The sequence below is a fragment of the Schistocerca serialis genome, chromosome 1 (assembly GCF_023864345.2).
Source record: "Schistocerca serialis cubense isolate TAMUIC-IGC-003099 chromosome 1, iqSchSeri2.2, whole genome shotgun sequence".
NCBI lineage: Eukaryota > Metazoa > Arthropoda > Insecta > Orthoptera > Acrididae > Schistocerca > Schistocerca serialis.
Window position 1 is genome coordinate 207,919,355 of NC_064638.1, and position 15,521 is coordinate 207,934,875.

Consider the following 15,521-nt stretch of genomic DNA (forward strand, 5'->3'; position numbering starts at 1 on the left):
GAATATTAATATTTCATTTCTCCCTGCGCTTGCAGTATTCGATACACTAGATCTAGTTCAAATAGGTATATGGAATTGACATAAGTTCTCCAATGCTGTCAGATTTCTCCGGTTAAAAGAAGACTCTTAGCGTTCGCTCTACCACTCAGCTTCTCGAATTACAGCTCTGCTCTCTCTCCAAGCTTGTCACTAATTATCCATGTCTAATCTACAGCATGCCACTTAACTAGAACAATGCGCACTTCTGCTAAGCTCACTTTTCCTTTCAACATAACATTTTGATTCTACATACACGTGATCATTTGTTCAAAATCGTGTATCTTCCAAAGTTCTTGACCGATTGCTTTGAAATTTTGACACAACATTGCAGTCGAATACTCACGTGTTTTATATACCTACTGGAACGTCATCTGATACATATGTAATATATATGTAATAAAAGGGGAGTCGCTATAAAAATGTAAATGTTTGTATTTTCAGAATCATGTATCTCCGAAAGTTCTTCGTCGATTGCTTTGTAACTTTGACACAACGTTCACTTCTAATACAGAGGTGTTTTTAGGCATGTAATTCTTTAATATACGATGTTTATTATATTTATATGTAACTTAAATAATTGAGATTTTTAACAGCATGTTCCCGTTGTTATATAGATATGATATCTGTTACTGTACGTTATCTGTCTTGAGCTGACTGCAATTTAATTAAAAAGAATTACATCACACGCGATTTTTTAAGCATCTTCCGTGATTATTCTGCAAATCGGATCCATAGTTTTGTACATTTTTCATTTTTTTAGGTTAAAAACAGCGTTTTCTTTATAAAGTTGGTCTGCAAGTTACTTACGGTGTTTCTTTACGTATTCGGCTTCTTCCCTCCTTGCTAGCAGCGGTTGGCATCGAAAGGCTTCATTTCACATTTGTATTTGGCAGTTTTTGCCATTCTGCAGAATTTCCTGCCTGCATTATTTTCGCTTCACTTATAAACTGTTTCTCGTTCTGCACTGCCACAGCCTCTATGTCCGTTCGCTTGTTTTCGTTCGTGTTGTGAGTGTTGCCAACCTGTGACTATTCTATCTTTTGTGTGTGTGCGTGTGTGTGTGTGTGTGTGAGAGAGAGAGAGAGAGAGAGAGAGAGAGAGAGAGAGAGAAAGAGAGAGAGAGAGTTAGTGCAATTGTCTTGTATGTAGGTAGAGAAGTGGGGATGGGTTCACATTCCTTTTTTTGCAGGGGGGGGGGGAGGGGAAGGGGGGCAGGACGGTGATTAGGGGACAGAATCTGGGAGGAGATGGTAGTGGCAAATGGAGCTTGTGGTTATATGTGTACATTTAATGTTACACTAAGTGCCAATAAGTTTAAAGAGTGTATGGTTTGCCATGTTGGTTTGATCATTTATGAGTTGTTTTATTTCTGTTATGGTTTTTCGGGTGTGGTAGTTGTCTTGTAAGATGGAGAGGTGTTTTTTGTTGTTGTTTATCCTTAAGATTTCCGTGTCTGTATCTCTGGCTGTAATTTTATGTTGCTGTTGGTGTAAGTGTTCTGCGAAAGTTGAGCGATTTGTCCTATACTTCTAAGCTCTTACATGTTCTTTGTACCTGGGTCAAATGTCCTCCTGGTTTGACATATGTATCTTCCATCACATGTATTGTATTTCATTTGGTATATTCGTGATTTCTCAGACAGATCAGTTTATCCCATTGTTTTTGGGAAGTATTTCTGAATGGATTTGTTGGTTTGGCGTGCTATTTTTATGCCTTGTATTTCGAAAACATTGGTTATTCTGTTTGTGTATTTGCGGTTGTATGTCATTGTGTACCATCTTTTACTTTCTGTTTCTTTCACACTTTGTGTTGTTTCTATTCTTGTATTTTGTGTATTTAGTTGTGTGTGATTTTTGTCCTTGTGTGGATGACAGCTGGGTGTTTGTTCTATCCTGTTTCTTGATTTTATTGTTCAGCTTTGTTACTCATCTTTGTATCGACTGTTTGTGACTATTTGTATCATGGCATTCATTTCTTTTCTGTAATTGTCTGTATCTAATGGTACTGTGTTTAATCTGTGGAGCATGTATGTAAGTGTTGCCTGCTTTTGAGAACTGGGATGTTCCGATGTCTCATTTATAATTGTGGCTGTTGTTGTCGGTTTTCGGTATATGTCAAATGTGTGTTGATTGTTTCGAATCTTTACCATGATGTCCAAGAAATTTAACTGTCTATTTTGCTCTTTCTCGACTGTAAAATGTGTCTTATCATGAATAGAATTTATGTCTGTATGTCACTGGTCAATTTTATTGTTTGGTTCATCTATCAGGCATAAGATGTCATCTATATATATCTAACCCAGTATAGGATGTTGTCCCTATTTGGCGCTATTTTGTTGAATATAATCTATCCTACATGGTTCATAAATATGTCTGCTGTGGTTCCAGACACTGGGACCACATTGGTAATCCTTCACTTTGCAGATAGAATTCATTATTGACATGAAATAGCTCTATAAGCCTGACTGTTTCTTTGATATATTAATGTGGAAGTGTACTGTGTGTTTTAAGATTTTGTTCTGTAATGTTTATTGTTTCAATTATTGGGATATTGGAATATGTATTCTCTACATCAAATCACAGGAGGGTGGCTGTGTCTGGAACTTGTATGTCTTTTACGTGCTGAATCAATTGAGTGTGATTCTTATAGTCCCATCCTCTTGTAAGTTGTAGTTTTCTGATAATATTTTCAACATATATCTTGCAAGTGGGCAAGTAGTGCGAGTGTTTCTTTAAGTCACAATAGCTCTGCTGAGGAGAGCTTCCTTTTTAGCTGTGGTTAGCATCGGAGGGAAGGTGCAATCGGATATGTTTGCAGCAGTTTTCTTTTTCCATTGTTTTCTATTGTATGTTGAATGTCTTTCAGAGAGTTCCTCAACTTCGTTTGGAATCTGTTAGCTGGATCTGATTGTAGATTTATAATTTTATTTTTTGTAATGAACTCTTGTGTCTTACTGATGTATTGCTCTTTATCAATGAGAACCACTGTGTTTCCTTTATCTGCCCTTGTGATGATGGTGTTGTGTTCTTGTGGTTTCTCTCTAAGTTTTGTCAGTGTTATGGAATCTGTGTTTTTTCGGTTTCCTCTGCTTGCTTTTTATGTTTTTGATTTCATTACTGACTAGCTCTCTCGTCACACCAGTGTTACCTCACTAGTTTCGTTGCTGTTTTCCTGTGTCAGCTATGAGGTTTTCAATGTATTTTTCGTCGATAAGTGTGCTGACATTGTGTTTCAGACCTTTTTCGAGTAATTTTACTTCTTCTGTATGCAAAACAGTGTCAGTGATGTTGGCAAAGGTACTGTAATATCGGATGTTTCATTTTCTGTGACTTGTTGAATTTTTTATTCTCTCTTTCTCTCTTCCTATACGAATGCTTAGCTTTTCGATGAAACCGTAGGGTGCTAGTTGGAAATTGCATCGCACTGGGGTTGGGATGACGATAGTATTCGGTGACAGACACTCCCCACTGCGACCTCAAATTGCCGAAGTGTTCAGCACTACTCAAAGAGAACATCCCTTACATATATTTGGCATTTGTTAGCAATGCAGAGGTGATTTCAAAACGGAAATACTTATGGAAGAGATTATTTTGATTTCATCTCGAAATATTTAATTCATTTCATTAACCTCATTCCATCTAAATTCGTTGCCTTACCAATACTAAAGTTTTTCAAGTTATTCCACGCTGATGTAGAGTCAGATGTATGGCCTCCATTGCCATTTTTTTTATCTTACCCTATTTATGTGAACCTCGACTTTTGATTAAGCAAAAGCCGAAGAGCAATCGTATCAGGAGACAAGTTAATGTGTGTGTAATTAAGCCCTTCCAATAGTCTCCAAGATGAAATGAAATTACAATTAGCGTTGCCTATTGAGTCAGATCTGGCTACAGCTGCTACAATGTTTAAAATAACAGTTACACCTCGATAATTCTCATATGAAAGTTGTGATAGTCTGAGGGGATCACTAGTGTGAAACAACCAAGAGATAAACTAAGGGTAAAATGCACCAGCTGCGAGATTTTACACAGAAATTCCTAGCCCACGCTTACCTAGGGTAAACCCTCCTAGATACTTTGGTTACTTGCTGTTTTACAGTATCTGAAAATTGAGAAGCTCCTTCATTAGGCACTTTCTGCTGTTGTTTACAAAGCATCACCAGTAAGAACGCTGTAATCGTTGCGAGTATACTATACTTTCCTTCTCTGGGTTTTTATATGTTGAATGACAGCTTTGCTGAAGAATTACACTTTTGAAACATTGCTATGACCATTTTTTGTTCCTTGTTGCACATTCTTATCACAACTGCTTCTCCTTTCATGTTATCAGAAGCAGGAATCGAACTTGCAATGCAACAATTCACTAGTTTAATCATCTTCGCGGCTTTTGAGTCCTATTCTTCGGTCATTGCAAAAAATTCTCTTGCACTGTTTGCTTTTATGATTTGAAAGTATATGTTATTCGCATCTTACGAAATTTGATTACAAAACACAAATGTTCACAGGTAGTGTCACGCTGTCTTTCCATTTGTGTTACTACATACTAGATGTATTGCCAATGCAATCATTCATAAAGAAAACTGTTTTCAAGTATCTAATTTTAAAATGAATGTTATTTATTCACAATGTTAATAGTGTCTGGTGATGCTAGATAGAAAGCGTATCACTTTCGGTGAATGATTAGTTCGGTGAATAGTTATCAGTTCGCTTGAAGATAGAGAAACAAAAATATCTGAGAGCTTCTGAAGTCTGTGCATCTGGATATTATCCGTAAATGTTGCAGTCGCGTAAGCGCTACTTCAGTGTAACTGTGGAAAGTGCGTATTATCCTCGTAATTTGTGAGAATTTGAGATATTTGGTTTTGTTTAAAAATACTTTTTTAACGTTATTAATATGAGTTGAAATTTACTGCATAATTCAGTGCGTATTAAATAGCGCTTGTTCGCTAGTTTCTTGAAGACAGCAGATAAACATTTGATACAAATTAATTAGCAGCAATATAATCATTCACATTATCTAAAACAGTCTGACAACGCTCGGATGGTTTACCAACTTCCAATTATTCATTAGAGCTTCTGTTATTCTTTTGAATAGTAATTGGCATGTAATAATGGGACGTCGTACCACTATTTAAATGAAATTTATTTGTACGAATTGAACAACGTATACCAATTTTGAATTCCCAAATTTGCACGATTGTATCCTCCTGCATAGAGGGCAACAGCATGCTCGTTCGCATTTATCGACACTGTCGTGTCGCTAAGTGAGATTCGAACAGTTCTATCATCTCCAGCCATGAGATTCGTTCGTATTAAAGTGGATCTCGCTTTTAAGACCACCGCGAACTGTGTGTTGAGACTTTCATTTATATATGGTGTCCGTTTTAAATTACCCATATGAATATTGTGTTACACGTTTTCTTGTAAGGTTTTCGTATGAATGCCTGCTAAAAAAAGACGGAGGGAGAACACTGACGCTAAGATGGAGTTTGTCGTTTGTGATGTTACAGGCAGATTGCCATTTCCGATGGCGAGTACTTACTGCTTGTCCAAAAGTGCGCTGACGATGTTTACCGACGTCTTGAGATTGGAAATGAAGAAATGGTCCGTCACTGTCTGTGCTGTCGAACCGCTATTATATGAGTGAGTACATTACCATACCATGCAAGTGTACACCTTGCGTGCGGCAAATGACACGGGCCACCTAAAATATAAGTAGAACGAGTAAATGTAACGAGTCGTGGTTTCCGCTACGTTATTTCGGATATTATGAAAAGTCTTCTGAAGTACGTAAGTAATTTTTTTATTTTTATAGCTGCCGATTTCTGACTTTTTTTAACTAATTACTTTTCTCTCTGGTGTTAGAGAGAGCGTAAAAGTGCGGGATTTGATGAAATAGTAACAAGACAGTAGCGCCAAGAATGACTGTCTCTCGATCAGAAGAGATTGCTATTACGGCTGCCATATTAAGAGTAGTGATACCCATGTTAAAGATTCCACGCTGACAATGTTGCCCGCTGAATTTCATTTAAACTTCCCGCAGCCCAGGTCCTGTACTGCATATCAATGGAGTCCTCAGTGTTCATATAGACGTGTTGTTTCGGTTTTTCCCACGGAAACTAAAAGAGGTGCTAAATCTGGTGATCGTACAATAAACTACCTATACGACCTATACTTGAGTATTGCTCATCAGTGTGGGATCCGTACCAGATCGGGTTGACGGAGGAGATAGAGAAGATCCAAAGAAGAGCGGCGCGTTTCGTCACAGGGTTATTTGGTAAGCGTGATAGCGTTACGGAGATGTTTAGCAAACTCAAGTGGCAGACTCTGCAAGAGAGGCGCTCTGCATCGTGGTGTAGCTTGCTGTCCAGGTTTCGAGAGGGTGCATTTCTGGATGAGGTATCGAATATATTGCTTCCCCCTACTTATACCTCCCGAGGAGATCACGAATGTAAAATTAGAGAGATTCGAGCGCGCACGGAGGCTTTCCGGCAGTCGTTCTTCCCGCGAACCGTACGCGACTGGAACAGGAAAGGGAGGTAATGACAGTGGCACATAAAGTGCCCTCCGCAACTCTCCATGCCTGTAACCTATGAAGCCTCTTCCTCTTTGAATAAGTACTTTCATCTTACATCCTTCTGAATCTTACTGTATTCATCTCTTGGCCTTCCTCTACAATTTTACCTCCCCCCCCCCCCTCCATACACAAACACACACACACACACTCCTCTGCAGTACTAAATGCGTGAGCCCACTATGTCTCAGAATGTGTCCTATTAACCGATCCCTGACACAAATCTTTTTTCTCCCCAGTTCTATTCAGTGTCTCCTCATTAGTTACGTGATCTACCCATCTTAACTTCAGAATTCTTCTGTAGCACCACATTTCATTCTTCTGCAGCGCCACATTTCAAAAGCTTCTATTCTCTTCTTGTCTAAACTGTTTATTTTCTATGTATCACTTCCATACATTGACACACTCCATACACATGCTTTAGAAAAGACGTCCTAAGACTTAAATCGATATTCGCTGTTAACAAATTTCTGTTCCTCAGCAACGCTTTTCTTGTCATTACTAGTCTACATTTTGTATCCTCTCTACTTCGGCCATCAGTTATTTTGGTGACCAAATAACGAAACTAGGTTATTGTGTTATGTGTCTTGTTTCCTAGTCTAATTCTACTACATTTCATTACCCTTGTTTTGCTTTCTTTTTATGGTCGTCTTACATTTTCCTTTCAAGACACTGTCCATTCCATTTAATACTATGCCACGACGTTTGCTGCCTCTGGCAGTATTACAATGCCATCGGCAAACCCTAAAATTTTATTTCTTCTACCTGAACTTTAATTCCTATTCCAAATTTTTCTTTGGCTTGCTTTACTACATGCTCAACGTACATATTTAATAACATTGGTGACAGACTTCAACCCTGTCTCACTCCCTTCTCAAACACTGCTTCCCTGTCATGTCCCTCGACTCTTATAACAGCCATCTGATTTCTGTAAAAGTTGTTAATAGCCTTTCGCTCCCCGCATCTTATACCTGATACTTCCAAATTTCAAAGAGAGTGTTCCACTCAACATTGTCAAAACCTTTTTCCAAGTCTACGAATATTATGAATGTAGGTTTGTCTTTCCTTGTCCTAACTTCTGAGGTAAGTGGTAGGGTCAGTTTGCCTCGCGTGTTCCTACATTTGTTCGAAATGTAAACTGATCTTCCTCGCGGTTTCCTTCCCCGAAGTTTCCTTATCTCTACTACAATAACTGCAGCAACACATCTGTTATAAACTGTAGAGTTCTACTAAAAAAAACGGAGACCAGTTGCGCGATACTTGAAAATCCCGCATCACACGTTGACAGACGAAGGTCAATGTTTAATCAGTTCTTTGAGCCAATGCGGCCATCAAACTGACCGGTAGTGCATGTTGCCAAGACTGATTTGTCTTTGGTTTCTAAATGACGCAGCACTCCAATGGGTCATACAGACGACAAAGACAGTACAGCTATCGGAAGTGATCTTGGCTGGCTGCACTCAACGCTGCTTTCCACTGATGTCACATTTCGTCAAGTTGTGTTACCTGAAAACTGCAGGTAACATACAACGTACAGACAGCATCCCAACATGTCCCACATTTGCTCACTGGTGAATGTTTTTTGTTGTGCTGTAGGTCCACGCTGACAAAAACCTTATTTTGTTGATAAAGTGGTCTCTTACTCTCTGCGGACTGATTTTTTTATACGTGACTAGTTCAACTCGTATGCCAAACTGATATGCGTATTCACACATTCCGTGAAGTGTGAGAGAATTCTTTCTGAACGACAACCCTGAGCCAAAGTCCCCGTTACATCATGTCCCTCGTAGGGTATGGTCTCACAGCACTGTTCGAGTTCGGTGGGAAAGGCTGTGGAGACTCCTTGAGGCAACAACTGAGGCGTGTTCATTTGCATTTCTTACGAAAAGACATTTACGTTTCGCCCAGATGGACATTCATTTCCGAATGGCGTCTTTTTCAGCAATGACGACGGCGAACAGGAAGACATTCCGTGAGGAAAATTTCAAAAATAAGCTAGCGCCTTGAGCCAAAGAATACGTTATGACGGCGAGCTTTAGGCGAGGTTTTAAAGGCTGGAATTAATTTAAAAACCAACCATTTGGTTGATGCATGATGTACAAGAACTGCCACAGCAAGGAAAAGAGCAATGAGAGAACAGTGTACAAACCACTCACTAGTTTAATATCTGTAAAACATTGAACTAATAAAGTGTGTTCCTTTTTCAACAAAATTATCAAGACGGCATTTGATTTTGATTTTTATAAATATAGTGTCACACAGATACCTAGAGGTGAACTGAAACTCTGTAACGTAAGATTTAAGGACTTAAATATTTTAAAACGATTGCCGAGTCTTTCACAGGGCATTCTTAGGATAAATAGTGCGCCTTTCCGTATTGTAAAAACCTCCAGAATCTCTAGCAGAAGCAGAAAATCATTTTTCGTTATTCATTAATGTCGAATTATGCAATATTTGAACGCAGACCGAGGTGACACAATGATTAAGACACTGACTCTTATTGGGAGGATACTAGATCAACCAGATTTAGCTTTTCTGCGGTTTCCCTAAATGCTGCGATAGTCCTTTTGTAAAGGACACAACGGATTTCCTTCCATAATCCAAGCTTGCAGTACATCTCTAATGATCTCGAACTCGACGAAATGTTGAACCTAATCTACATTCGTTCTAATACTTTAACCGTTGCAGATCTGTAGAGGATAAGCATATATTTTTTTTTTTTTTGGCAATGCTGTGAACTTTCTCAGAATGTGTAAAAGATTTGCTACTGTAACACTTCAGTAATATATGTTTTGCGAATCATTTTCTACTTAGCGGTTTGCACAAGTAATTACTCCACAGGTCGAAAACTGGAGACAATCCTTCGTCCATCTACTCCTATGGATCAGTACTTCTCTCATCTTGCATTGAGGAAACTTATTAACCAGTTTCTAATAAAATGCTACTAAGCTACCAAAATAATTTTCCAGCAGCTCTCTCTGATTGAGAGAGAGGCAGCTTCCCAACTTGCTACACTTATACAAAAAGCAGACTGATTACGACACTAGGAAAAACATTAGATGTTTGTTTCTAAGAACTGCCATATTGAATACCTCCCAGAAATGTTCCAGCTTCTTCTGAACGTGACGCGCTTCTTAACAAAACTTTGGTGAGGACTTTTGATATACAGGAGTATCATACGATCTAGAACGAAATATGACTGCACTCTCTTTATAAGAAATTTTGTAAATTTGTGGTAAGTTCCTATGGGACCAAACTGCTGAGGTCATCGGTCCATAGGCTTACACACTATTTAATCTAACTTAAACTAACTGATGCTAAGGGCAACACACACACTCATGCCCTGGGGAGGACTCAAACATCCGACGGAGAAGGCCGCGCGAACCGAGGCAAGGCGCCTGAGACCACGCGGCTACCCCGCGCGGCTCTTCATAAGAAATGCTATGTACAAAATAGAAAAAAATTCTGTTTAATTGCAGTGGGGCCAGCTAAGGAGCTATGCGCTACACACTAACAAGCGGATTGCTGGTGAAATATGCATAAATGTCAAACCGATATACCTGTCAGACACTTTCCTATCAAAAATACATTCTAAAATGAACGACACAATAATAACGAAACTGTAAACACTAATATCTTGAATTTCTGTATTCAGCCTGGTGATATTGCTCTTCTAGTTGAACAGCCCATTTCGAGAGAAGAAACTCCAGAATTACATTAACAGCGTTATCCACATTAAAGTATAAGGAATACCATGTCAGTATGTATGTTTCAGAAAGATCGTCTTTACTAGTGTCCATAAATGTAACGAGATGTGATGATTGCACAGTGAAGAATTATACAACCACCAACTGAATTCAAAGGCTGTCCAAGTACGCATCTTACGGGGTTCACCGTGAGATGAGGAAGGTAACGTGGTTGCCGACGAAAGAATAGTCCTCCTCCTTAGCAGAACATTTTCTCTCTTCTCTCTCTCTCTCTCTCTCTCTCTCTCTCTCTCTCTCTCACACACACACACACACACACACACACACACACACACACACATTCTCTCTCGACATTCATCTGTATTAAAGTAATCCGAATACTTGTAGGAAGACACGATACTACGAATGTCGAACAACGAATTAACAAATTAAATATAGCTATAAAACAAGGAAAACATGAATGTAGGCACATTTTACTGTTGTATGCACGTTTTGTCATTGACACATTTCGTTATACGTTCACATACTCAGCATGTCCTGATATGGTATAAAATTTTCAAGCATAATTAGGTTCTCTTTGTTTTTGTTATTTTGGGTTCACTCCCTACATGTGTTATTTCTTTACGTTTTGGTTTCTTGCAGAACTGCTCTTACTGATGCAGAATACTTGCAGTCGAAATATGTTGAAAATACAGAGAAGACTCTCTCGGATGACAAAGAAAGCATTCGACAGGCAGCAAGAAAGAATTGTGAGGTAAGTTTCTAACACACAGTAATCTACGCTGTGTCACCTGATGTCTTCACGTTCACACAGCTGTTTATTCAAAAGTGACCAAATACCATGGTTGTGTAGACCTTCTTTTGCTATTGCTGCAGTCTTCAGTCTTTTTCACTAACGAATAATAAACTGAGTACAGAATTTTTTTCCATTCGTCGTGTAGTATGTTTATTTATTTATTTCATTCCATTATAGCTTTTGGCCTGTAATTTGACACTTGCTGTATTTCTCTTTCACAAATTATGCAATATAAATTAATAATTTTACACTGCACAACATTACTTCCCATCACCATAACTATTTCTGTTATTATTATTATTATTAGAATTTTCTTTACTTAATCAGTCTTCTGACTAGTTTGATGGGGCTCATCACTAATTCCTCTCCAGTGTCACTTTCATCATCTCACAGTAGCACTCGGGACCTACGTCCTCAATTATTTGTTGGATGTATTCCAGTCTCTGCCTTCCTCTAGTTTTTACCCATGACAGTTCCTTCACTTAAAAGTTATTGCGTGACATCTGAATAGATGTCCCTTATTCCTTTAATTTTCAACATTCTTCTGTAGCACCACCCCTCAAACACTTCGATTCTCTTCTTTTCCGGTTTTCCTTCAGTCCATGTTTCATTGCCATACAATGACGTGCTCTAAACGTTTCTCAGAAATTCCTTCCTCACATAAAAGCCTACATTTTATACTAGTAGACTTCTCTTGGCCAGAAGTACTTAACGTCAGTGCCAGTCTGCATTTTTGTCGTACTCGCTCCGCCCGTCAAGCGTTATGTTGCTGTCTAGGTACCGGAATTCTTTATACTTCGTGATCACCAGTCCTGATCTTAAGTTTCCCGTTGTTCTCATTTCTGCTACTTCTCATTACTTTTGTCATTCTCCGATTTACTCTCAATTCATATTATGTACTCACTGAACGGCTCATTCTATTCAGCAGATACTGTAATTTTTCTTCACTTTCACTCAGGTAGCAATGACATCAGCAAATCTTATCATTGATATCCATCCACTTTGAATTTTAATTCCAGTCAGGAACTTTCTTTTATTTCCAACATTGCTTTCTCTACAGTACAGACTGAACAGCAGCGGCAAGAGAATACATCGCTGTCTTGCACCCTTCATAAACCGAGCACTACGTTCTTTGTGTTCCACTCATTATTCCCTCTTGTCTCTTGTACATACACTACTGGCCATTAAAATTGCTACACCACGAAGATGACGTGCTACAGACGCAAAATTTAACCGACAGGAAGAAGATTCTGTGATATGCAAATGATTAACTTTTCAGAGCATTCACACAAGGTTGGCGCCGGTGGCGACACTTACAACGTGCTGACATGAGGAAAGTTTCCATCCGATTTCTCATACACAAACAGCAGTTGACCAGCGTTGCCTGGTGAAATGTTGTTGTGATGCCTCGTGTAAGGAGAAGAAATGCGTACCATCACGTTTCCGACTTTGATAAAGGTCGGACTGTAGCCTATCGCGATTGTAGTTTATCGTATCGCGACATTGCTATTTGCGTTGGTCGATATTCAATGACGTTTAGCAGAATATGGAATCGGTGGGTTCAGGAGGGTAATACGGAACGCCACGCTGGATCCCAACGGCCTCGTATCACTAGCAGTCGAGATGATAGGCATCTTATCCGCATGGCTGTAACGGATCGTGCAGCCACGTCTCGATCCGTGACTCAACAGATAGGGACGTATGCAAGACAACAACCATCTGCACGAACAGTTCCACGACGTTTGCAGCAGCATGGACTATCAGCTCGGAGACCATGGCTGCTGTTACCCTTGACGCTACATCACAGACAGGAGCGCCTGCGATGTTGTACCCAACGACGAACCTGGGTGCACGAATGGCAAAACGTCATTTTTTCGGATGAATCCAGTTCTGTTTTCAGCATCATGATGGTCGCATCCGTGTTTGGCCACATCGCGGTGAACACACATTGGAAGCGTGTATTCGTCATCGTCATGCTGGCGTATCACCCGGCGTGATGGTATGGGGTGTCATTGGTTACACGTCTCGGTCACCTCTTGTTCACATTGACGGCACTTTGAACAGTGGACACTACATTTCACATGTGTTACAACCCGTGGCTCTACCCTTCATTCGATCCCTGCGAAACCCTAAATTTCAGCAGGATAATACACGACCGCATGTTGCAGGTCCTGTACGGGCCTTTCTGGATAGAGAAAATGATCGAATGCTGCCCTGGCCAGCACATTCTCCAGATCTCTCACCAATTGAAAACGTCTGGTCAATGGTGGCCGAGCAACTGGCTCGTCGCAATACGCCAGTCACTACTCTTGATGACTGAAGCTGCATGGGCAGCTGTACCTGTACACGCCATCCAAGCTCTGTTTGACTCAATGCCCAGGCGTATCAAGGCCGCTATTACGGCCTGATGTGGTTGTTCTGGGTACTGATTTCTCAGGATCTATGTACCCAAATTGCGTGAAAATGTAATCACGTGTCAGTTCTAGTATAATATATTTGTCCAATGAATACCCGTTTATCATCTGCATTTCTTCTTACACTCCGAATCTAATACTTATTATAACACGTTTATTATAATAATACAAAGTAAATTTTAAAAAAACGCCCGATTAGAAATGCTGTTTTTCTCATAATCGCGTCAGTTTAAAGTTTCCGATAGTTCGATTCTGCTATAGGAGTAACAGCATCACACCAAATAAACTGCATTTCCTGTCACTGTAACACACTAAAGTGTCCGACGTGTGATCAAAAAATAACGGGAACTTTCCTATTTCAAGAGTCTTTATTTATTCATGAACATTAACTTTGTTCCCTCAGATGTAATACAACTGTGCCAGCGCTTTTTCTAATCTTTGAAGCACTTCTGGAAACCACTTTTCGTTACGGCGTTCAATTCCCTCAGCGATTCCGTTTTTATCTGAAACGGTGGCAAAATGACGTCATTTCATGATTTTCTTCCACCTCTGGAATAGAAAGAAGTCACTGGAGACCGTGTCCGGCGAAAATGGCTGTTGAGGCAACATAGCAATTCTATTTTTTGCCAAAAAATCACGAACAAGCTCTGAGGTGTGAGCGGAAGCACTATCGCGATGCAATTTCCACAAACGGTTTTGCCACAATTCTGTTCGGTTTCTTCGGACTGCTTCACGCAAACAGCGCATAACTTCCAGGTAGTATTCCTTACTGACCGTACGGCCATAAAGTAAGAACTCATAATGATCTGCCGGCCGGAGTGGCCGAGAGGTTCTAGGCGCTACAGTCTGGAACCGCGCGACCGCTACGGTCGCAGGTTCGAATCCTGCCTAGGGCGTGGATGTGTGTGATGTCCTTACGCTAGTTAGGTTTAGGTAGTTCCAAGTTCTAGGGGACTGTGTGACCTCAGCAGTTAAGTTCCATAGTGCTCAGAGCCATTTGAACCATGATGAACCATCCCACTGTAAAAAAAAAAAAAAAAAAAAAAAAAAAAAAACGTGAGAAGATTCCATTGGAACGACTGGACCTTGGTTTCGGCGTCATACCCATATACTTACGTTAACGCCACCTGTTATAACCTTCTTTAGAAGTTCTTGATCATTCAGCAATTACTGAGCGATGTCTACGCGACATCGTTTTTGGTCAAAATTCAACTATTTAAATACAAACTTTGCTCCTACACATTTCATTCCCAAATAATCCAAAATAATATGCTGACATCATCAACAACCTCTCTGTTAGTGATTCGGCGAGTTTCCAGAACCATTTTCTACATCTACATCATATTCCGCAAGCCACCTAATGGTTTGTGGCGGAGGGTACTTTCGGTACCACTGTCTGATCTCCCCAACCCTGTTCCTCTCACGAATTGTGCGTGAGAAGAATGATTGTCGGCAAGCCTCTGTGTTGGCTCTAATTTCTCGAATTTTCTCCTCGTGGTCAATACGCGAGATGTATGTGGGGGGGATCTGCTAAATAGACTACTTACAGTATGCTTGTTCGCTATCTTCTGGACTATTGTTGTGCAATATGGGATCCAAATCAGGTAGTATTGACGGAGGGCATCGAAAAATTCAAAGAAGGACAGTTCATTTTGTACTATCGCGAAATAGGCGAGATGGGGCTACGGTATGATATGTGAAATAGGGTGGCAATCATTAAAATAAAGGCGTTTTTCGTGATGGAAGATCTTCTCATCAAATTTCAATCACAGATTTCTCGTCAGAGTGTGATTATATTATGTTGGCGTCCATCTACATATGGAGAAATAATCATCATAATAAAATGAGAGAAATCAGAACCCACACGGAAAAAATTAAGTGTTCGTTTTTCCGCGCGCTGTTCGAAAGTGGAACGGCAGAAAATAGCTTGAAGATGGTGCGATGAACCCTCTGCCACACTCTTAATTGTGAACTGCAGAGTAATCATGTAGA

At 39.8% G+C, this 15,521-nt stretch overlaps 1 protein-coding gene across 1 annotated transcript in view; it reads left to right on the forward strand.

The window, feature by feature from the left end:
* LOC126465865 (estradiol 17-beta-dehydrogenase 2-like) overlaps window positions 1-15,521 on the forward strand; it is a 192,592-nt gene that overhangs the window by 147,642 nt on the left and 29,429 nt on the right. Inside the window, exons 5-6 of the mRNA XM_050096340.1 lie at window positions 5,549-5,681; window positions 10,962-11,073. Of these exons, the coding sequence (XP_049952297.1) occupies window positions 5,549-5,681; window positions 10,962-11,073 (245 nt within the window). The remainder of the gene's footprint in view (window positions 1-5,548; window positions 5,682-10,961; window positions 11,074-15,521) is intronic.